Source organism: Crotalus tigris, unplaced genomic scaffold (genome assembly GCF_016545835.1).
Source record: "Crotalus tigris isolate CLP2741 ecotype Arizona unplaced genomic scaffold, ASM1654583v1 scf7180000017601.7605149639:7615979, whole genome shotgun sequence".
NCBI lineage: Eukaryota > Metazoa > Chordata > Lepidosauria > Squamata > Viperidae > Crotalus > Crotalus tigris.
Genome location: NW_024096505.1, coordinates 517400 through 540190, shown reverse-complemented (window position 1 = coordinate 540190; position 22791 = coordinate 517400). Strand labels below are relative to the sequence as shown.

Genomic DNA, 22791 nt, shown 5'->3' with positions numbered 1-22791 from the left:
CATCTTCACAGCTGGAGAATAGTATTCACTACAATGCATGTAGAAATAGTCAACAGCCAGTGCACGTTAGAAGTCACGTTAGGAGACCCCACTGCAAACGTTGTGTGGTTTGATTTGTCCGTTATGCAATACGCTGAAGAGTACAGCAACAGCAAAGTTATGAAACCCCATCATAATACATATGGACATTGGCCACACACGTTTTAATTTTCTCATGTTTTCCTTTAATTATAATGTTAACGGAAAACCTGAAAGAATTAGAGACAGAATCATATACATGGAAGGACTGATTTCTAGGGGGAAAACCTAAACAAAATAAATTTGTCTGAGCTCAGGTTTTCAGACTTTACTCAAAAATGTTTCTTATAGATTATGCATAGAGGCAAGTAAATTTCCTTTGAATTAGTTTCTTGCACATATGCAAAAATCAAGCCCTTCACTTGATAGAATATAGGACAAATTAATAATTTTAGACCCACTAACTGGGAGCAACAGTAAGATTTCAATAAGTTAGGCAATTTTTATAAACAGCACAGATTATGGTTGTTCCTTATGCTGTTGTTTTTTCATACTAATTTATATAGTAAAAAAGATTATACTGCACTGAAAAATATTGTGATGTATTATGGTAGATATGATTCAAATTCCACATATACTGCAACCTCATAAGGTGTTTTTTTATTAGTTTTCATCAAGTAGTGTATCAATAAAATTGAATTAACAAAAGCTTGCATTAAAGGGATGTTGTGACTACTTAGAAAATATAAGTAAACTTTAAATAAAATATTTTTAAAATATAACTTATCTTTAATTACAATGACTCCTAAGATAGAGAATAGTAAATGAAACCAAATGCAACACATAAAAAACATCCAAAGAAATCATAAGCAGAAAACCAACAATGAGCAATAAAAACAGTAAGAATGTCTCTTAAAATGTTTCCAAATTAACCGAACATTTTTGGAAAGGTATCTTCTACTCTTGAAACTTCACAGTTATTGATAATGTGTGTTCTTGCTATTTTAGCGAGGGGATAGATGGAGAACTCATCAAATTTGCAGACGACACCAAGCTGGCAGGAATAGCCAACACTCCAGAAGACAGGCTTAGGATACAGGAGGATCTGGACAGACTTGAACACTGGGCGCTATCTAACAAAATGAAATTAAATGGTGAAAAAAGTAAGGTTCTACATTTAGGCAAGAAAAACCAAATGTACAGGTATAGTATAGGGGGTACCTTGTTCAATAGTAGTAACTGTGAGAGGGATCTCGGAGTCCTAGTGGACAATCATTTAAATATGAGCCAGCAGTGTGCTGCAGCTGCCAAAAAAGCCAACAAAGTGCTAGGCTGCATTAACAGAGGGATAGAATCAAGATCACATGAAGTATTAATACCACTTTACAATGCCTTGGTAAGGCCACACTTGGAATACTGCATCCAGTTTTTGTCACCATGATGTAAAAAAGATGTTGAGACTCTAGAAAGAGTACAGAGAAGAGCAACAAAGATGATTAGGGGACTGGCGGCTAAAACATATAAGGAACGGTTGCTGGAATTGGGTATGTCTAGTTTAATGAATAGAAGGATGATGGGGGACATGATAGCAGTGTTCCAATATCTCAGGGGCTGCCACAAAGAAGAGGGAGTTAAGCTATTTTCCAAAGCACCTGAGGGCAGGACAAGAAGCAACGGAGGGAAACTAATCAAGGAGAGAAGCAACCTAGAACTAAGAAGAAACTTCCTGACAGTTAGAACAATTAATCAGTGGAACAACCTGCCTCCAGAAACAGTGAATGCTCCAACACTGGAAGTTTTTAAGAAGAGACTGGACAGCCATTTGTCTGAAATGGTATAGGCTTTCCTGCCTGAGCAGGGGGTTGGACTAGATGACCTCCAAGGTTCCTTCCAACATCGTCGTCATTGTCGTTATTATTATTATTATTATTATTATTATTATTATTATTATTTACCATAGAACATAATTCTTACTTATAAAGGCCCATTTTCTGCAGTCAGTTGAAATTACTCCAGATGCAGAGCCTCAAAACCTTTATCCTGTACCTTGCATGCCATGTTACAGATTTGATTATAAAACTCATCACGAAGTGAAAGATACAGAAACCTATAGAAAATTCAAACTCTTTGCTGCTACCTAAATGCTGTCTTGATTTTGGAAGTTGAGATTTATTTATTTATTTAAATTGATTTTTATGGTACCCATTTAACAAAAGTGAAGTTGAGTAACTGACAAAAATTTAAAAAATATAGTACAACACCAGTACAATGCAATACAATATAAAAAATACATTTCAAAGCTAACTATATCACAAAAAAGCTCCCTAAGACACCCTTTACCAGGATTGGGCTGCATTGCCCTCCCAGCCCTGAGGTCTATGGAAAGAGCCAACCTTCACTGCTTTTTGAAAGGTGAGCCAAGTTGGGGCCAACCATATATAAGCTCAGATTAAATTGTTGAGTAATCTGGTTTTGACTTCTGTGTTCCATGTTCTGAGATGATTCCTCTACTGAAATTGTAACAAGAGAAAAGGAAGATGAAGGATAGAAGAAAAAAGAATATTCAGACTTAAAGAGACTTTTGTCTCCTCTCCCATTTGCTGACAGTTTGTCTATCTCCCTCTTTTCCATAAACTTAGTAGAGGTAATACTTGCAATTTGAAACTCTCTCCCTGAAATAGGAAAGGTATATTGCCATAAAAGAAAAAATCCCAGACGTAAATAATATTCCAAAATACACTCTCAAGGAATTACAATGTATTGCTATGCAATTTCCTCATTTGCTGTGCATAGCTTAGCAATGGGAGCAACCACAGCTCACTATAATGTGAATCCAGAAAAAAGAAACAACAGACGTTGGAAAGAAAAATAATAATAAAGATGGACTTCTTTTATATCAGATGAGGACTTTCATAATTAAAATTTGAGGCTACAAAGTTCAGAGGCAAGATGAAAGCATTTCCATTTGTTACAGTGGTGAGTTAAACTGCATTCAGCTTAGAAGAACAGTAATTTCAATAGTAATGAGTGGTTTCAGCTAGAATTTGGAAGAAGACTAATCCTCAGCATATAAATATCAGTAAGTCATGCTATTGGCGTCTGATGTGGTTGTACTGTTTGAACACTGCTGCAGTTGTTCCTGCTTAAGTTAGACCTCCCCAAGATATCCTGTTTTCTGTTTTTTGAAAGTTTCCTGCTATGAGTAATTTTTAATCAACATCCATGGAAAAGATGATAGTTCAAGACTGCCATCTTGAGGTACAATCTACTGAAGGGAAGTATTTCACTGAATGAATAGTAATTTCTATTCACTATAACAAGATATCCTGTTACAAACACCATCAGAAAGAACTTTCTAGTAAACAGATTTGGTGATTATGTACATTAAGTGATAAGAAATATTAAGATGCCACTTGCTAATTTATGGAGCACTGCCCTATGAGCAATGCAAATTGTCTTCTGATCACTACTTAGTCCAGTGGTTCTCAACCTTTTTAATGCCGTGACCCCCAACCGGTCGTAAATCGAGGACTACTCAACCGGTCGTAAGTCAAAGACTACTCAACTGGTGCAGCAGCGTTTGCAGAATGGGACTTTTGGAGCGCTCAGCAGGGCAGAGACAGCCTGGACAATTCCTATTGGCTTTTGAAAGCCAATAGAATTAGACTCTATTCAAGAGAATCTATTCTATTGGCTTTCAAAAGCCAATAGAATAAAAGGGAGTAGCACAGCTAAGGAAAAGGGGGAAAAAATGGAGGACTGCGTTGTTTGGCGACCCCCGTGAAATGGTCGTTCGACCCAAATGGGGTCCCAACCCACAGGTTGAGAACCACTGACCTAGTCGATTGTGTTTCCAAAAATAAATGTGTAGATTAACTTAGAGAAGATCAGATCCTCTGGGAGGAGGAGAAGGGATGTGGGATGTTGCAGAACAGGACATTCAGATGGAAGGGCCTGATAGAGATGAAAGGAGACTTGCTCCCAACTAAACAGAAGAACTTTTTTAGCAGGGCCTCACTTGACCTTCCATGATGGGGGGGGGGGGAATATATGGGAGAAGAGTCAGGAAACTTAGCTAAGGAGGTACCATGTTTAGCTTAACAAAGAAAAGGCTTAGGGGAGACCTAATAGTAATCTTCCAATACTGGAAGGGCTGCCACACGGTAGAGAAGGTATCGATTTATTCCCCATAGCACCTGTGGATAGGACAAGAAGCAAGGGGTGGAAGCTTGTCAAAGGGAGATCCGGCCTGGATATGATTCTATGAACCTGCGGCTTGATTTTAAGATAATAGACCTTGTGGATACTTTAATGAATTTCTTTTATTATGGCTTCCCTCTGCAGTCAGTGATTTGACCAATAACTTCTGATGTCCAGAGTCATCCTTGCCATTCTCCTTCCCTCCTTCCAGTTGCTAAGTGTGAAAAGACTCTCTTTCCCCTGCATTGGCTCCCTCTTCCCTGCCCTCCTCCTGCCCTTGCTTTTCCAAGCACAGAATACAACAAATATTTTGATATTAATAGTCTTGACATTACATAAAAGCAACATTTATAGGATTTGTTTTATATCAGGTAAGGAGCACCAAATTAAACCTCAGCAAATTATAAACCAGAGGAAAATCCTTCCACTCTCCCACCCTACCCCCACAGAGCTAGTCACACATAAACAATCCCTATAATAATTTTCTGTAACATAGATAACACTTCCTGAAAATGTTTGTGGAGGAAAATAAACACTGTCAACATTTGTACAAAATGTTTCCTAAGGAAAAGATGTTTTTTTTTTTAATCTGCTAACTCTTATTAGTAACAGCTGTTCTCCCAAGGCTGGTATAGAGGCACCAGTCAATAGTCATCCGAGAGTATGTTATCTTAGTGAAGTTTTGGCTGTTTTTAAAAGCACATAGACATGAGCAAACAATCTGACATAAAAGCTGCCATGATATGAAGGGGTAGGAAAAATATTTATTGTTAATATTGAATATTATGTTAAAAATACACTATTAAAATACAATGGAAGGAAGGAAAGAAGGAATCGTCCTTCTCCCCTCCCCCCCTCCACCCCGATTTGTTTGGAAATTGATTTATTTCAAATTTACTGCCTAGCAATTGGGACAACCTTGTAGAATTATATGCAAATAATAAAGAGAAAATCTCTCTTTGGAAAATGATGTTAGATTGCTTCTGTCAACAGGCCCTTTATTTTAACTGTTTTTATTTCCACCTGATTGAGATTATTATATATGCTAATTACAGAGTCCTAAGAATCTTGCATGTTATAGAAAATGACCTCACAAACTGTGAAATACAATGTTAGGTGACATGTCAAAGAGGCAGGAGTTTGGGATTTGGCAAAAGGCTAAATTCTGAGGCAAAATTCAGCAATTTTTTTTTTCATTTTTATCAGGAATGCAATAAATAGGAAATCATTGCTTTCTAGGTTATGAATTCCCTAAAATACTAAAATATTGAATGTTGGTCCATATTTCTCTAAATGTATGCATTTATGTGTTTGTGTCTCTATGTGTGTTTATAAAATAAATTCTTCTGCAAATACATTCCCTAATTTATGTCATTTTATATATTATTTTCATCTCTATACAGATAGTACTCAACCTACAATCACAACTGAACCCAGAATTTCCATTGCTAAGCAAGAAAGTTTTGCCCCATTTTACGACCTTTCCTGCCACAGTTGTTAAGTGAATCACTGTAGTTGTTAAGGTAGTAACATGATTATTAGGTGAATCTGGCTTCCCCCTTGACTTTGCTTGTTAGAAAGTCACAAAAGTTGATCACATGACCCCAGTACACTGCAACCATCATAAATACATGCCAGTTGCCAAGTATCCAAATTTTGATCACGTGACAGTGGGGATGCTGCAATGGTTGTGTGAAAAATGGTCATTTTTTTCAGTGCTGTTGTAACTTTGAACAGTCATTAAACAAATGGTTGTAAGTCAAGGACTACTTGTATGCATATTAGTGAGCTTTAGTAACACCGCCCAGCTCCTCCTTCCTCCCAAAAGCAAAAAATTTCAACACTAACCTGCTTTCCAGCTCTAGTGCATTTCTCTCCTGCTGTAGGGAAACGGAGTTTGTGGGACTAAAAAAAGTTCAGTTAGATCTTCCAACTTCTGGTGGGAAAAAAAACGATCTTGCGAGAAGTTGGAAGGTCTGACTGAACTTTTTTTAGTCCCACAAACTCCGTTTCCCCGCAGCAGAAGACAAACACACCAGAGCTGGAAAGCAGGTTAGTGAAGAATTTTTTTCCTTTTAGAAAGAGGGAGGTGGATGGTGCACCAGAGTTTGGCGGTGGTGTTGGGTGGTGCACCAGAGTTTGGCGGTGGTGTGCCAAACTCTACAGCCGCACCAGGAGGAGAAGCGGCAGGAAAAGGGGCTGCCATTACCAGAACGGAGAAGAGAGATGCAGGGCAATGCAGGGTGGCAAGCAAGTGCGCTTTTCTGCTCTGCATCACTGCACACAGCCACTCCGCTCCCTGTTCTCTATTCTCTCCAGTGGGGGTGATGGAGGGTTGGTAGAGGGAGGTGGTGGGGGAGGCTTGTGCCGCCCGGTCATGACACAAGCTACAGGACAGTTGGTGGAGGAGAAGGAGGTGGCAGCTGCTGCTGGGCAGGTGATGTCTAGGGTGAAGCGCAAAGAAAGACCCTCTAGTGGTGCACAGTGTAGCCTTTTGCTGTCACTCCCCCCAGTTCTGAAATGGCAGGGGGGGGACCGGGCCTATCCTGCCATCCTCCATAGCATGGCAGTCTGGCTTCAGAGGGGATTGAAAAGGAAGTCACCAAATAAGGAGTAGCCTGGCTGGGGGGGAGGCTAAAGGAAGCGGGTGCGGGGTGCATGGGGCAGCTCCACCCCCTCCCCCACCTGCCTTGCCTCATGTTGATGGCAGTGGCATGATATGCCACGTGACCTCCTTCCCCATTATGGCAGCGAGGTGGGATGGAGTGGGCAGGGTCCTAATTAGGTCTTTTTTGGGGGGATGAGGCTTATTTTCTGGAAAACACTGTAGTATTTTTTTCACATCAACATCCAGAAAATCCTGAAAATAAAATTAAAATCGCAGATAGCAGATATGTCTGTGGTGAGTTGGCCATGGCGAGTTGTCACAACCAAATATTTAGAATGTTTTTTTGTAGAAAAATAAAAACTGTTTAGCAAACAAATTGAACATTATAGGTTAAAAAAATAGCAATAATCGCAGATGACCAAAGCATTGTACAAAATATTAGTTCTTTGGTATAAATTAGCAATTAGGGAAAAAAAGGAAGAAAAGGAAAAGAAGGGGGCTACTAGAATTTTTTCCTTAAAATGTTTTTCCTTTTTTTGACTTTAATCTTTTTAAAAATTATAAACATATTTTCACTTCAACTTTTATTTTGGTATAAAGTTTATTTTATGTATGTGTATGTATTCTTTCCCTTTTTTATTTTCCCTTTTTTGTTGTTTGTTTTATTTAATTAATGAGAGGTGAAACCAGAAAAAAAAATAAAAGTATTTTTTCTCTCCAGGGAAATAAAAGGAAATATTACTGAAAAAATATTTTCAAAGTTCATTTAATAAATCTCTGTGTTAGTTAATGATTGACCAATCATCAAACTAGGCTTCCATCAGATACTTAATTTCTTTAAGCAATTGTGACATTTAATTGGATGATTATCCAGCTCAAAAGGACATTACACAAGTTTGCATATTGAATCCATTCAACTTTGTATATTTTGTTTCAGAATCACTATCTTTTACTTCCATTATAATTATGATTATGAGCTAATGTTTCATCCTGGAGAATTAAATAGCAAGTCAACATAACTAAGTTTTTCCCCTTGAAGTTCTATTTAAACTTGTTTCTTTTTTTATTTCTTGTGTAATCAGAGTTTTTCCCCCAATAGTTTTTCTCCACTGCTTCCAGTATTTGTTTCCTGGAACAAGAATGAGAGAAATGAGGAAGCATTATTTTTTAGTATAAATAATTTCCTTTCAGCACTACAGGAAAAATATATCTATTAAATCACAGAAGCTCATAAGTACACAGAAAGGCTTTCTGAGATTATTGCAAATACTAATACCAGTGAAATAAAATTGAATTATAACATGAATTTTACAAAACAGAGCAAAACTGAAGTGCAATTTTCCATTATTTTACATGCCTTGTCTATAAATGTGGCCTGAATTTGAAGCCGTGCTTTGGGGTTTTCACTTTGAATGACTTCTATTCCTTCAACAGGATATCCTTTATTTGTCTCCCATGAACATTACGATGAGCAAAGCTTTTTTTGCATGCTGTGTTTTATGATGGGTGGGTCAACAGCTGCTCCTAGGAGAGGAAAGGTAACTATAGCAACAAATGTTATCTGCATCCTCATGTATTTCCTTGTGCCCACCCTAATTCATGCTCCTTCTATTAAAGCTACCAACTAGTTGGTAAGAGAAAAATATTCCAGGTCTCTTGGACCAAATTCTCTTCTTTTGTAAATGCTCTTCAGTTAAAACGGAGAATATTAGAACTTAGGTAGGCCTAAGAGATGCTAAAAGATGTATCACCTTGGCTCCAAATTCCTGCTCTCTCTTCTGGGTTTCACTGTGAATTGCAGCCTATTCTTAGAAGCAACAGTTTCCCCCTCTTCAGGGCCCCGAGTCAAGTCCAGCTATACTTTTGGTCGGACCTTTTTGGGACTTGATAAATGCAATGCCTGCATTGGAACATCAATTTGCAAGAAATTCTTTAAAGAAGAAATAAGGTCAGAATCTCCATACCATATTTGGGGGGGGGGATGAAGGGGAAATGGGACGTATTTCTTTGGAGGAGGAAAAAAAAATCCTCAAATATGTAAATTTGTCATCACACATCCTGGCATGCATTTATGTGCTTAGCAACACATATCATTTTACTGAAATGATTAATACATCCCTAAATCATTTGAAGATGCAAGCATCCATTTTTGCCCTAGAAAGACTTTACATCAATATTGTATCGAAAGCTTAGTTGCTTATAAAAAAAAGTTCCTTATAATTTGCACAAGCAAGATTTGACCTTAACAATTGTACCATAAAATATAAGTAAACTTGCCACTATAATATGCCTCAGGGTTCGACTGTTGTTTGCGGTTTGCTTTACATTTCAAACATTTTGGCTAAGGGAATGACATGGGGCAGATTACTATCATATATTTTGAGTCCAATTAATTTCACGTACATACGTAACTCTTTCAAAATGAAATCAATGTAATTTATTTTATTTATTTGATTAATATCTATGCTTATGTTACTACTGTAGTTTTATGAACTCTGGAAGCAGCACCAGCTATGTGGTTGTTGTTTGTCTAAATATAATAATAAATAAAATAAATAAAAAATAAAATAAAATTAGGCTTCCAATATCTAGCCAAGAGCTACAGATGCTAAATTAATTCTAGACTCAAATGATTCCTCAAATAAATAGGTTTTGTTAGCACTTCTAAAATTAACACTAGGCTAGCATGATGTGATTCTAAAGCCATGGAATTTCAAAGGGGCTCTGCAACAAAGAAGGCCTGAAACTTTTTAGGTTAACTGCTGAACTGCTCTGTAATGGTGATACCAAGATAAACTATATCTGATCATCTAAAGTTCAAGAAGAACCCAGAAGATGTGAGAAGATTGCATATTTTCACAAGAGGGACTTCCTCCCTGGAAGTACATGAGACTGCAATTTTAGTGCTCCTGAAATTGGAATGAGCATTTTTCAGACTGTTGTAGTTGGGCTTTCCTTGAATCAATGTGTGCTTAGTTCACATCATTTTGAATTATCTAAAATATGAATCAGACTCAAATACTTTTATCATACTTCAGCTATGGTAAAAGGAGCATAGCAATTTAAGCCAATATATTCTTCTAATTTGCAGAAATTATTAGTGCACTTGTCATGATTTGTTTAATTTCAGGTTTTCTAAGAGAGAAAAAATATTATGATAGGCTGAGAGAGTTCTGAGAGAAATGTTAATTCTTTTCCAATGATTTATATAATTGTAAATGGTTTGTATCAATTGGTCACACAGCAGATAGAAATTGTTTCGCTAGTAAATCATAGTATAGTTTATCAGATAAATAAGTTGACTTTTTTTGTCTCTGCTCTCATATTGAAGGTACTATAATATAATTATGTCAGCCTTTGTAAAACCTAATACATAACTGAGCTATGGATTGAATCCATAACTCAGTTCTCAGCTGCAGTGGCCTTCCGGAAAGGCCTCTGACTGCGAAATGCAGCCTGGAGACACTGCAGAAGAAGTGGACCAGTGAGGAGAGGCCTGGTTGCCAGGTAAGTGGGTGCGAGGCACGTGGGGCACACCCCCACCTCTGACCTAGCTTGATTTTTAGGTGTGTGCCTTGCTTATTTTTGGGGTAGGGCTTATATTAGGCCCACCCCCAAAAAATCAAGTTAGGGCTTATTTCTGGGGTAGGGCTTACTTTCAGGAAAACATGGAACATACATATATACATACATATATATACACACACACACATGTGTGTGCACATGTATATGTTTATATGTGTGTACACACACACACACACACAACACATATACTCAATAGCCACTTTTAATATTACTTTCAAATTCTAAATGCTTTGTGGCAATTGAGTCAGCCTTTGGGATAAGTTAAAACTTAATCCATAAAGCCTTATCAAAAAAAAATATATGTTATTACTATTTGGCAACAACCATGCTTTTGTTTTACTTTATGGTCACAAATCCTAGCAACAATGACTACTATATAGGGGTATCAACTATATTGTGGTACCAAGAGTCATGAAGGCAAATAAGCTTCCTTCAAATAAGGATGGATTTCAAAAGTTCCCCTAAATTTATGAAATGATGCTAGGTTTGATCAATGCTAATAAATTCATCAAGACAGTGAAAATGGAAAGGATATTCTAAAAGCATTTTTCCTTGATATCCAGGAATATTGGGGTTAGCTATTAAATTTTCAAGAAATTCAGCATGGTGGAAAGTGAGTATTTTTCTTTTTTAAAAAACCCATCTGCTTTGCTGCATTGTTCAAAACTACACTGGATCTTTAGCTGAACTTCAAGGAGAATTATTTGCTTGTTTCTTTTCAACGTATGGAAACTGATGTCATGCATATAGCTAAGCAGATGAGTATATTTTATAAAGGTTTTTTTATTATAATAAGATAAACTGTATGAGAGTTTTCACAGGGATAACTGTATGTCTGATTACTAGGTTCAGCACTCTGGATCCTCCAAATATTTTGGACGTCAATTATTATGAGCCCTGAGTAACAACAAGGAACTCTACCAATTTTAGACCACATTTGGAAGACACCAGGTTGCTTAACTTTGCCATACTAAAGAAGCGGAAATAGAAAGCACATTGTTAAAAATTTCTGTGCTAGAGTTGGACTACTTTTTTGTAGTTGCTTTTTTGCCATCTTCCAAGAATCAGTTCCCAAAGGACATAGGAAGAAATGGTGGCAATATGCTAATATTATTGGAGGAGCAAAGTCAGAATTTGCTCTCATACTTTTTAAAATCTCATTTAGGAATGGGGTTAAACCAGATATTTTACTACTTCTTTTAAAATAGACTTGAAGAGTTACAGTTTTAGGGAACTTTAAGGACTGAAAAAAAGCCACGTGATGCTGAGAGTTGTCTACAGGTAGTCCTCAACTTATGAGCACAATTATGCCCAAATTTTCTGTTGTTAAGGAAGAGAGTTGTTAAGTGAGTTTTGCCCCATTTTGTGACTTTTCTTGCCACCGTTGTTAAGTGAATCACTGCAGTGGTTGAGTTAGTAACACGGTTAAGTGAATCTGGCTTCCCTATTGACTTTGCTTGTCAGAAGGTCACAAAAGGTGATCACATGACTCTAGGACACTGCAACTGTCATAAGTACATGCCAGTTGCCAAGTGTCTGAATTTTGATCATGTGACCATGGGAATATTGCAATGGTCATAAGTGTGAAAAATAGACATAAGTTACTTTTTTCAGTGTGGGTGTAGCTTCAAACGGTCACTAAGCAAACGATTGTAAGTTGAGGACTACCTATACAATAAAGCTAATTATGCAGTAACTTTGTAACTTTGAACAGTCACTAAATGAACTGTTGTAAGTCGAGGACTACCTGTACCTATTTTTTAAACAGTGACAATCAGAAGTGGGTCACACAAATGCTACTTGAGTGGTATATAATATATTTGCATAATACCCTGGTTTATTTTGTATACAGTTTAATTAAGGTTTATTGAATATGCGTAATACATCAATATAACATGTGTGCAGTACATCAAGTCATAAACTGTAGGATAACAATCAAAATGACAATAAACCATATCAAAACTTCAAGCACCACTTTTTGGTTTCAAGTGAGATGAAGCCAGTCTGTAAGTCACAGCTCTTTTTCTTTTATTGCTTGGCCTTATGGCTTTCTTTATTTACTGAAAATATAATCTCTCTGTACAGAAAGCTAAGGATCTCCCCAGAATCTAATCTTTATTAATTCTGTGCATAATTACTTGGTTCACATGTAATAAACTTACATGCAGAACAGAATTTACTCTTGATGGGGTTTTACATATCTCTGAATACTGTGGTTTTACTCTTAAAAAGCACATTTAAAATCTTTTTTTTATAAAGGATTTAGGGGAGAGTTGGGTGTGTGTGTAAAGATGCAAATTAATAAGAATGAAACAGAAACATGGAAAAAACCTGATAGCAAAATGTAGCAACGAGAGATTTGCTTATCTCTACTCAAAATATAAAACCTTTCTCTGGGATAAATACTTTGTGTATGGCGTGTCCTCAGGCCCATGACTTACTCTGTTATTTGCAAAAGCATTTTGAATAGAAGTTTATCATGCCTTGCATGGGTAGAGAGAAAGCTTCAGATGAAAGAATGTGACAGAATAGTGAACTGTTTTCTAATTTACTCTTGCTGAATTTTCACAAAACATTTCGAAGTATCAGTAACTTATACAACATGGTATTGGAATCCAATTTCCTGCAGGTTAGGTCAGGGACTCAGCGTTTTCAGTTTGCCCTAAAGCAGGGATGTCAAACTTGCAACGTCACATGACGTGTCACAACATATCACAACTTTTTTTCCATTGCTGGCAATGGGGTGGGTGCGGTTTCGGCATGACACATCCGGCCCGCAGGCCGGCAGCTTGACACCTCTGCCCTAAAGGATTCAATGGGAAAAGATCTATTTGCTCTCAATCTGCTTAACCATTTATACTGAATACTAAATGGTAGGCTGCAACACGTTTAACAGATTGCAGTGACTATTTTTGATTTAAAAATATTTGCAGGTAAGCTTCCTTACAAACTTTATTGAATTTATCCTCAAAGGAACTCTATTACACATACCTTTGGAATTCTTCTGTTATATATGTTGAAATGAGGCCAAGGAGGATTCAGTAAATGAGAGAGCATTGAGTTCATGAGTAAACCAGGGATTTTCAAGCTCAAGTCCAACATGATCTTCACAAGTTCACATTGGCTTTTAGTTAGATGCTATTTAAAGTCTGAGGAATTCTCAAATTAAAAGTTGAAAGATGAAAATAACTTCACATATGCCAGATCTTGAGAGCATATATCTATATAAAGTTTTTTTTTTACTGTTAAGGTGGTGAATTACAAAAGAAAAAAGTCTAAATTGAATTGTAATAATACAGTGAAGAAAAAAGAGCTAAATATATGAGGAAGATTAAATACATTAAATGTAGCAAGAGCAACAAGAGTGATACATATAATAAGTGCAAGTACAGGTTTATACAAGGTTAATTCAAACATTAAGCTAAAATCTGTCTCATATAGGATAGCAATGTGACCTCTTCCTCATTTTTTAGAGCAAAGCCTTTTCAAAGATAGACAACAGATCATATCCTGGATCCACTGCTTAAACTCAGCAACATGGCTTTTTTTTATGCAATATCAGATATCCTCTTTGTTGTACCCCAAGGCCTGTAACTAAATGATCTAGACATTTTCAGTATCAGAACTGAACTTGAAAATTCTTGCACCATATAAAATATTATCTGGTTGCAACTGCCATGGAGAGACAGTTTTTTTTATCTTATTGTCATATAATTATACACATTACAAAGAGTAGGATTTATCTCTGAGTAAATATACACAGGATTAATCTGTCAAAAATAGTCATTCATAAACATCACTTAAGAATTCAATGCTTTTCCAGAGTCAAAGACTTTGCAGAGATTTCATTTTCTTTTGGAGCTAGAGGGCGGAAAAAAAACCTGCAATTTTAAATAAATTTAGCATTAATGTAGTCATGATCAAATCACCCTAACTCTGAAAAGATTCTACTGGAATTGATTTCTAAGTGAACATTATAGCCCAAGGCTACAATGGGCAAGTTCTTAAATCAGTTTTGAAATACATTTCTTGGAAATATTAAGGCAGTCTTCCAAATCATATGCATCTTTCAATACACTTTAAAAATCAGTCAATTAAGTGAAATGAGTCATAAGTCACATCAATTTTAAAGTAGTTTTATTGCACACTCCAAATCATCTTTCCAAAGCTTCGAGTTTGAATGTTTACAATATATTTTATAATAAAAGAAAATTGTAATAGGTTCCCTTGATTTATTGGAAGCATTGCAACATTTAAGACATTTTTGTGAATGTCTGCCACTTTATGTGTGTGCGCATGTGTATGTTGTAGGTCTGTGGAGGCTGTGAGAGCACTATTCTGTCAACATTATTTGAACATTTTATAGCTTTATAAATATAACAGTCTGCAAGAGACAGACACAAAATAGAAACAGCCCAAGTTCACAATATTTCCATAGTGTGAAGGTTTATGAAAAAGGATATAAGGATTTACTTTGTAAAATAATTTTGGTCTGCTTGTTGCTTAAATTTGGTTTCACAATGGACCTTCAGCTTGTTTTGTTTTACATTTATTTCTTTGATTTATACTGATTGGTGATTGATTAGGTGCCATGAAGTTAGTGTTAACTCTTAGTGACCACATAGATAGATCTATATACAGTAACCACCTGTTTTTGAGGCTCCAGATGCCTTCTACACTGATATTAAGACTAGCTGCCCTTTATGATTCTTTGCACAGAATCTGATGACATCTCTATAAATAGTTCCTTCTGAATTGTCAAAGCTAGTTAGCCGCATTATAAAAACTGTACACTTGCTTTTGATTCTAAGGTATTTTTTTTTCTCCTGAGTACTTTCCTAGGGGAGGTCAAGTTTAGTGCTTAGAGGAAACTGAAACTAACTTTCCATAACTTTAGGTAAACTTCACAGAAAAGCCTTTCTTATAGTCTAAAAATCTTGAAAACAAGCTATGATATTCCGTTCTGATGCCAAATGCATGTAGACCTAGTAGACAATCACCTAAATATGAGCCAACAGTGTGCTGCAGCTGCCAAAAAGGCCAACACAGTGCTAGGCTGCATTAACAGAGGGATAGAATCAAGATCACGTGAAGTATTAATACCACTCTTCAATGCCTTGGTAAGGCCACACTTGGAATACTGCATCCAGTTTTGGTCACCACGATGTAAAAAAGATGTTGAGACTCTAGAAAGAGTACAGAGAAGAGCAACAAAGATGATTAGGGGACTGGAGGCTAAAACATATAAGGAACGGTTGCTAGAATTGGGTATGTCTAGTTTAACGAAGAGAAGGACAAGGGGGACATGATAGCAGTATTCCAATATCTCAGGGGCTGCCATAAAGAAGAGGGAATTAAGCTATTTTCCAAAGCACCTGAAGGCAGGACAAGAAGCAACGGGTGGAAACTAATCAAGGAGAGAAGCAACCTAGAACTAAGGAGAAACTTCCTGACAGTGAGAACAATTAATCAGTGGAACAGCCTGCTCCAGAAGCAGTAAATGCTCCAACACTGGAAGTTTTTAAGAAGAGACTGGACAGCCACTTGTCCGAAATGGTGTAGGGTTTCCTGCCCGAGCAGGGGGTTGGACTAGATGACCTCCAAGGTCCCTTCCAACTTTACTACTATTACTATTACAATTACATTTTTATGTTTCTACAATGGGATGAAAAGAAAGCTAATAATGAAGGTTGATGAAGAAGATCAGCCATCTTTGTAAACCCAAAAGTTTTCAGTGATTATTAAATTTAAATAACTATTAGCAAAAAAAAATACATATCTTCAGAATATGTCATCACTGTTAATTGTTTACATCCACCATTTCCTTTCCTTCAGGGGTCAGGTCCAATGGTTTCATTCTGACTGATGTTCTGTCAAAATAATGTGATCTTGATATTCCCAACCCACCCAAGGATATAACTGAGAAAGCTCAAAGACCTCCAAATCAGACCTGCAACATAAATAGCAAATTTGGTACTAATGAGTATGCAAAAGAGCAATAGCAGCTTTGCTGAGCATAATTATGTCTAATGTTGGATGTAGTCTGGTGTACTGAACTACAACTACCCTTAGGCTTATTAATTCTACAATTTCTATAATTTATTTTCTCACCAATGTAGTAAGGAATGGGGAAAATGTATTAAATTCTTCCAGTTGCAGTTACATGGAGCACTTGCCACAAGATTAACATTCTTCCAAAAATGCCCTTTATTTAGCCATTTTACAGATCACTTTTTGGCAGCCTATTTTAAAGAATGGGAAAACATTCACATGCTAAACTGGATAAAGGTGGATTAACACTCTTTTATGTTTGTGTTTCGATGACAGGTTTGACAGTTGGCTCTCCTCACATTTAACCCTCCCTCCAAGCTCTCTCTCCCATTACCCTGGGAACTATTCAGATGACAGCAAAAGTTGGCGGCTGGTTGAGATCTCCCGATTAACCACAAAATACCAACACGACGAGTCTGATGAGAGAATTTGCACTTCTCTTACCCAGACTAAAAGATGTAGCATTGAGAGAGCTCTGTGGAAGACAGAGAGATTCCAGAAATGGCTAAAAGCAAAGCGCCTGACCCCTCTCTTGGTCCAGGTTTGTACAAAGTCTTTTGTAATGCCCTTGTATAAAAGCTGCTTATGGTTGGGGAACAACTATTGTAAAATAGATTTTGGATCATCCTTGCTTCTTACTCCCCCTTCCCTACACAAGTGGATACATGCAAACCACAAAAGTCACAAAGTAGTAAGGTGGACAAGTTGCTGAATGGCCCAGCATATTTAGCACATGATTACTTTCATAAAGAAAGAAACTATGGAGTACAATAGATTGTGTTTTTTATTATTGATGACTACGCATGCCTTTGATCTTGTGTTGATACGTGATTAACATATGCTGCTCTGCATCATTCTTGAAGACTTACTAAAAGTTACTGTAAGGTAAGCAACAGAAAAAGTACTTCTGACTCCAATTGTCTTGCTGATCGGTAGAAAAGACACAATAACAAAAACTAAGTTGGACAATTAAAAAAACAAACAAACCCCAAATTCTTCTGAAGCTTCACTTTCTCTTTCTATCCATAAATGCACACTGTTAAGTCCTTCGTAAAATGGCAATGACACGAGAAGCAGTTGTAGTTCTCAGGAACCTCTTTATTTCTGTTCTGCATACTGGTTACAAGACGCCGACAACGCCCAAATCTCCCTGCCCCTTTTATAGGCGATTCCCGGGCCAAACTGCAACATTTGGTGCGCTTGACCAGACAGCCAGTCTGGTCCCGGGCAGCTTGCACCTGCCCGGGACCATTGCAATGCCCCGAGCCTGCTTTCACAGGCTCAGGACATAACACACACAATGAAATTCCATAATAGAATACAATAAACTATTTGATCTGAGGCTCTTCACTGTGGATGAGATTGCATTGTTGCTACCCAAACTTACTCCACAGTGAGTTTAAACATAACTTGGCATTCTGTCATTTGGCAGAGTTCACTTTGATATGATCATGTCAAAAGAAGATGCCTTCCTCCTCTTCCTAATCCTGAATGTTCCAGTCTGTGTATTTTTCTGTCATGTACCAGTCAGGTTATCCACTGGTCTCTCCTTTTATATGAGATACATCTTGATCTATTTGGATATAGAGTCCTTGTCTTTCTTTCAAAATACCAGAACTTCAGTAATTCTGCATCCTTTCTCTAAAACAATGTTCATTTCTATGGTGTATCATGCTCCAGTCAGGGTCTTTGTGCAAAATTGTCTGCTTGCTTTTAGGGGGGAGGTAGCTTGTACACAAATAATTAACACCCAACTTGTGGAGTAAGCTAGGAAATAGAAGCTTCTGGGTGGGCACTCTTTAACCTTAGAGAGTCCAAAATACTAGTGTATGTCTCCCAAATGTTGATAAATGATCTGTGAATGATCAATGGGATATGTCTAACACTATTTAGATTCTAGACTTATTTGGATAACACCTTTCCTTGATGTGCTTAAATTCTATCTGTTTGTTTTACAGCCTGACTTATTTAAACAAGAGTAGCCAAAGAAATAAAACAGATAAATGTATCTTATTATAAAATTCAGTGGGAGAATATTAATATCGTCTGCCATTGACAGGAATAACAATATGACATGTCTTTTAAGATTCACAGGCAATTTGACCCCTATGTTTGTAGAAGTGGTTTAGGATATTCTCGGTGTATCCTATGAAGGATAGTATTTTAACAAAAATGTTCTATGTGAAATATAATTTACATAGCTTAGCAGAAATATGAATCAAAGGACCTCATTTTAGAAAGTTTACAACAAAAGCAGTTGATGAGCTCAATTTCAGTTCAGCAGTCAATGTATTAATTTTAGTCACATAGAAAACCATCAGGCTTTCAGAGTTTGTATCATGCTTACCATCTGAGACCTCCAGTTTTTAAAACCAGCACAGAATAAAATAAAATTAGAGTTCTGGCTTCAGAACTAACTTGTAGTACTATTTTTCTTAATCGTTGTGCTTACCATTGCAGAACCTACACTAGCAAGGAAAACCAATTTCCCTTTTGTACTGTTGAAAGAAAAGTCTTCATCCTGGTTCATCCAAGCCAGGATAAATAAACAACATGGCGACTGTTTTGGGAAGAAGGTTGCAGTTTATTGAAGAGCCAGACAGAAAGGTGGTTCTGGCAGCAAGAGAAGTGAAAAAAAGGGCTGAGCACATGTGGGAAGTAGGTTTTTATACCCACTGAAGCCTTTTGTTTGAAGTTGCTTCCTGTTCCTGTGTTGAGGCTTTGTATTTTCTGTGTCATATTCTGACCTGGGTGTGCCTTTCTGGTACTGGTGGTGATGGGTTAGCCCTATTATGTCCCAAAGGTCATGTCCTGCTTCCCTGGTGTTGGAGCTAATGACTCCTAAAGTTTGGGTGGGGTATGCAGATTTTAGGTCTTTGTCTTCTTGATCTCCTAGCTGGGGCCTTTCTGATGGTTTACATCTGCATTTGTACAGAGCTGGCTTCTGCTTGGGAGAGAGAGAGACTTGGGGGCAGAGTTGGTTTCTGCTTTTAAAATCCTTTTGAGGAAATATATTTTTCTGCTCTTTTAATATTTCCTTCTCTGGCGGGCTGACTTCCCACAGTACATTCTCTTCAAAAGTTGCATAATTCAGGAGAACAGACCACCTTTTTCTCCTAGTCCTTCACTTTTACTTTTTCACTACTTGCTGAGATGTTCAGGGTATGTGTGCACATGTGTGTTTCAAATAAATATTTAATTTGCTGAAAAAGTGAAAAGCAAATATAGCTTTAAAAGTTCCTTTTACTGCCCTTAAATACTTTGTAAATACATTTTCCTTATTAATTTGTTACACAGAGACTGAATTTATTGCCAGCTGGTCATTGGATTAGACTTTTGCTTTTAAATTGAGGCTCACAAGATATATAAGTATCTCTTATTTGGGCTTTTAAGAAGCACTGTGAGTGGTTGCTTAACCACAATATACTGAATAACCCCCAATTGGTTGGATATGCAAAAACATTCATTATAGATGGCTTCAGAATACATGCGATCTTCAATTCCTCTTTTGATGCTTTGAGAGTACCGTTGCAATGGTCAGATCATCTATGCAAACATATTCAGGGTTGCCTGCAAAATAATGAAACGTGTAGAAAGAAATGACTGAATAATAAATCAATATAGCACAATTTAAATTTGTACAGGGAAGTGTCCATCATCTATGTAAGATAAAACAGTGGTAGATAATAATGAATTAATTACCAACAGAATTAATTGATTTCATATTTTATACATTTTAAATATAGCCAGTTGGGTTGTATAATAGTTTCTTATGCATAAATGTGTTTTGTATTTATGTAGGTTCAATATGTAATATAATTATATATTATTCCCTGAATATTTTACCATCTTGGCTTTAAATTGTTCTGAACAGAAATCAAAAATGAAACAAATGGATATTTGATTTGTAAATCAGGGGTTTTCAGATAATGTTAAGTCAAGAACCATTTTTCAAAAGAAAATATTATTCTGAGCAAAGGTATAGTGATTTCTGGAACAGTATTAGATACACAATTATGTACTGTTTAATTTGAAAGAAAAGAGTACGTAGTATAAAAACTATTATCTAATGTTGTCTCTTTACCCCCCTCAGCCCTATTTTAACATGTCAACTGTAGACCCACCACCTGTACACTCATCCACTTTCCATGGATTTCTCTGTAATCACCACAAGAGGGCAGCATGGGACATTTTCAACTTTAAGTGTTAAAAAAAGCCTGCCAAGTTCTATCTGGAAACACAAGAGTTCCTCTTAGAAACTATTAATTTCTCGAGCAAGAGGATTCCATTACTTCAAATCAAGGACTATCCGCAGCTTTCTAAAAATAAAACAAAACAAAACTCTAATAATTTTATCTGCCTTCTTGTTTTCTTTTTGTTTTCTGATAAGTTTCATTTAAGCAACTTGTGCTATCTATCTCTCCACCTCCTTCTGTCCCTCTTCAGTTTGGAAGAAACCCTCTTTCTTCAGACTGGCTTCTGTCATACAAGGTTCTCTTCAGAATCCAAACTTTTCATATACAATGGTGTGCCCTCCATTGGACTACTTCAATTATTTGCTACCAAGTTGTGATTAACTCTTAGTGACCACATAGATAGCTTTTCATCATGATGTTCTGCCCTAATCTGATCCTTTACCTCTTCTAATGGTAAACCCACTGTGGGAAGTCAGCCCCCCCTGAGAAAGAAATATTAAAAAGGCAGAAAAGCATGCCCAGTTTTTCTTAATAGCCCCAAGTCTCCTCCCCCAAGCAGAAGCCAGGCAGAGGCCAGCTCTACAGAAATGCAGATTTGGTGATTCATTCAGAAAGACTTGAGCCAGGAAGCTTGGAGCTGATGAGATTAGAAAGACAAAGAACCCTAAAATCTACATCCCCCATCCAAACTCTGAACACATGACCATTATGACACAATAGGATTAACCCACCAATACCAAAAAGGGACACACAGTTCATGCCACAGGCACAGGAAACAACCTCAAAAGCCCAAGAAGGTATAAAAACCCATCACTCCCAGCTACATGTGGTCAGCTTTCCCAAAGCCTCATTTCTGTCTGGCTCTGCTCTTCAATAAACTACAACCTTCTTTCTAAAGCAGTCTCCATTTTGTTTATTCCCGGCTTGGGCTGGACCCTGATGAAGATTTTTTATTCAACACCACCATCACTGCAACTGAGTCCATCCACTAAGCCAGGGGTCCTCAACCCCCAGTCCATGGACCAGTACCGGGCCACAGCATGCCAACAACCGGTCCCCACTAACAAGCAAAGCCCCATCCACGAGATACAGTCAGCACACAAAACCATGCACCCTCTGCTCCGTGGAAAAACCTCTCTCTATGGAACCAGTCCCTGGTGCCCAAAAGGTTGGGACCTCTGCACTAAACGTTAGAACTTTCTCCAGAAAGCTAGGATTGATTTCAATGATACTTTTTTTTATATAAAGATTTTATTGGTTTTTTTTTCATCAGCACATGTTAATTTTTCCAATCAACAAGTTGTCTGGAGTTTGCTATGCTAATACATGTTCAATTCCTAATCCTTCATTCTTTCCTCTAGCCAAGAATAAAATAGGTTCCAAATTTGATAGTAGTCTGTATCTTCTTTATTTTTCAACCTCATAGTTAATCTGTCCATCTCTGCACATTCCAATATTTTCCTGATTATTTCTTCTTCTGATGGCAATCCTTCATTCTTCCAGTATTGTGCAAAAATTATTCTCGCTGCTGTAGTGATGTGTAAGATTAAATATAATTTCTGCTTATTAATCTTTTCAGGTATAATACGTAGTTTAAAAAGTTCAGGTTTAAAATCCACTTGTTCACCCAATATTTTTTCTAACCACATATGTATCTTTCTCCAATAGGCCTTTGCCTTACCACATGTCCACCAAATGTGATAATACGTGCCTATGTTATGTTTACATTTCCAACATCTATCTGACATATTTTTAAACATTTTTGCTAATCTTGCTGGCGGCAGGTGCCATCTATAAAACATTTAATACAGATTTTCTTTGTATGAAGTTGATATTGTTAATTTGTAGTTTCTCTCCCATAACATTTGCCATTTTTCTAATTCTATATTATAGCCAAAATGTTTTGCCCATCTTGTCATTGTTTCTTTCACTTGTTCACTTTCCATATCCAAAATTAACAAAAAGTTATATATTTTCTTAATTAATTTCTCATCTGAGGTTAACAAAATCTTATCAAACACAGTTTGATCTTTATAAAATCCATACATATTTACATCTTTTTCATATCTACTTTGTATCTGTAAATGTGCCCACCAGGACAAGTTAATTCTCTGATTTTCCAGTTCTTGTTTA

At 36.9% G+C, this 22791-nt stretch overlaps 1 protein-coding gene across 1 annotated transcript in view; it reads left to right on the top strand.

The window, feature by feature from the left end:
• The first annotated feature begins 8448 nt into the window (after window positions 1-8448).
• The window catches only part of DIPK2B (divergent protein kinase domain 2B), a 36436-nt gene continuing 22093 nt past the window's right edge, over window positions 8449-22791 (top strand). Inside the window, exons 1-2 of the mRNA XM_039368214.1 lie at window positions 8449-8774; window positions 16739-17003. Of these exons, the coding sequence (XP_039224148.1) occupies window positions 8569-8774; window positions 16739-17003 (471 nt within the window). The 5' untranslated portion in view covers window positions 8449-8568. The remainder of the gene's footprint in view (window positions 8775-16738; window positions 17004-22791) is intronic.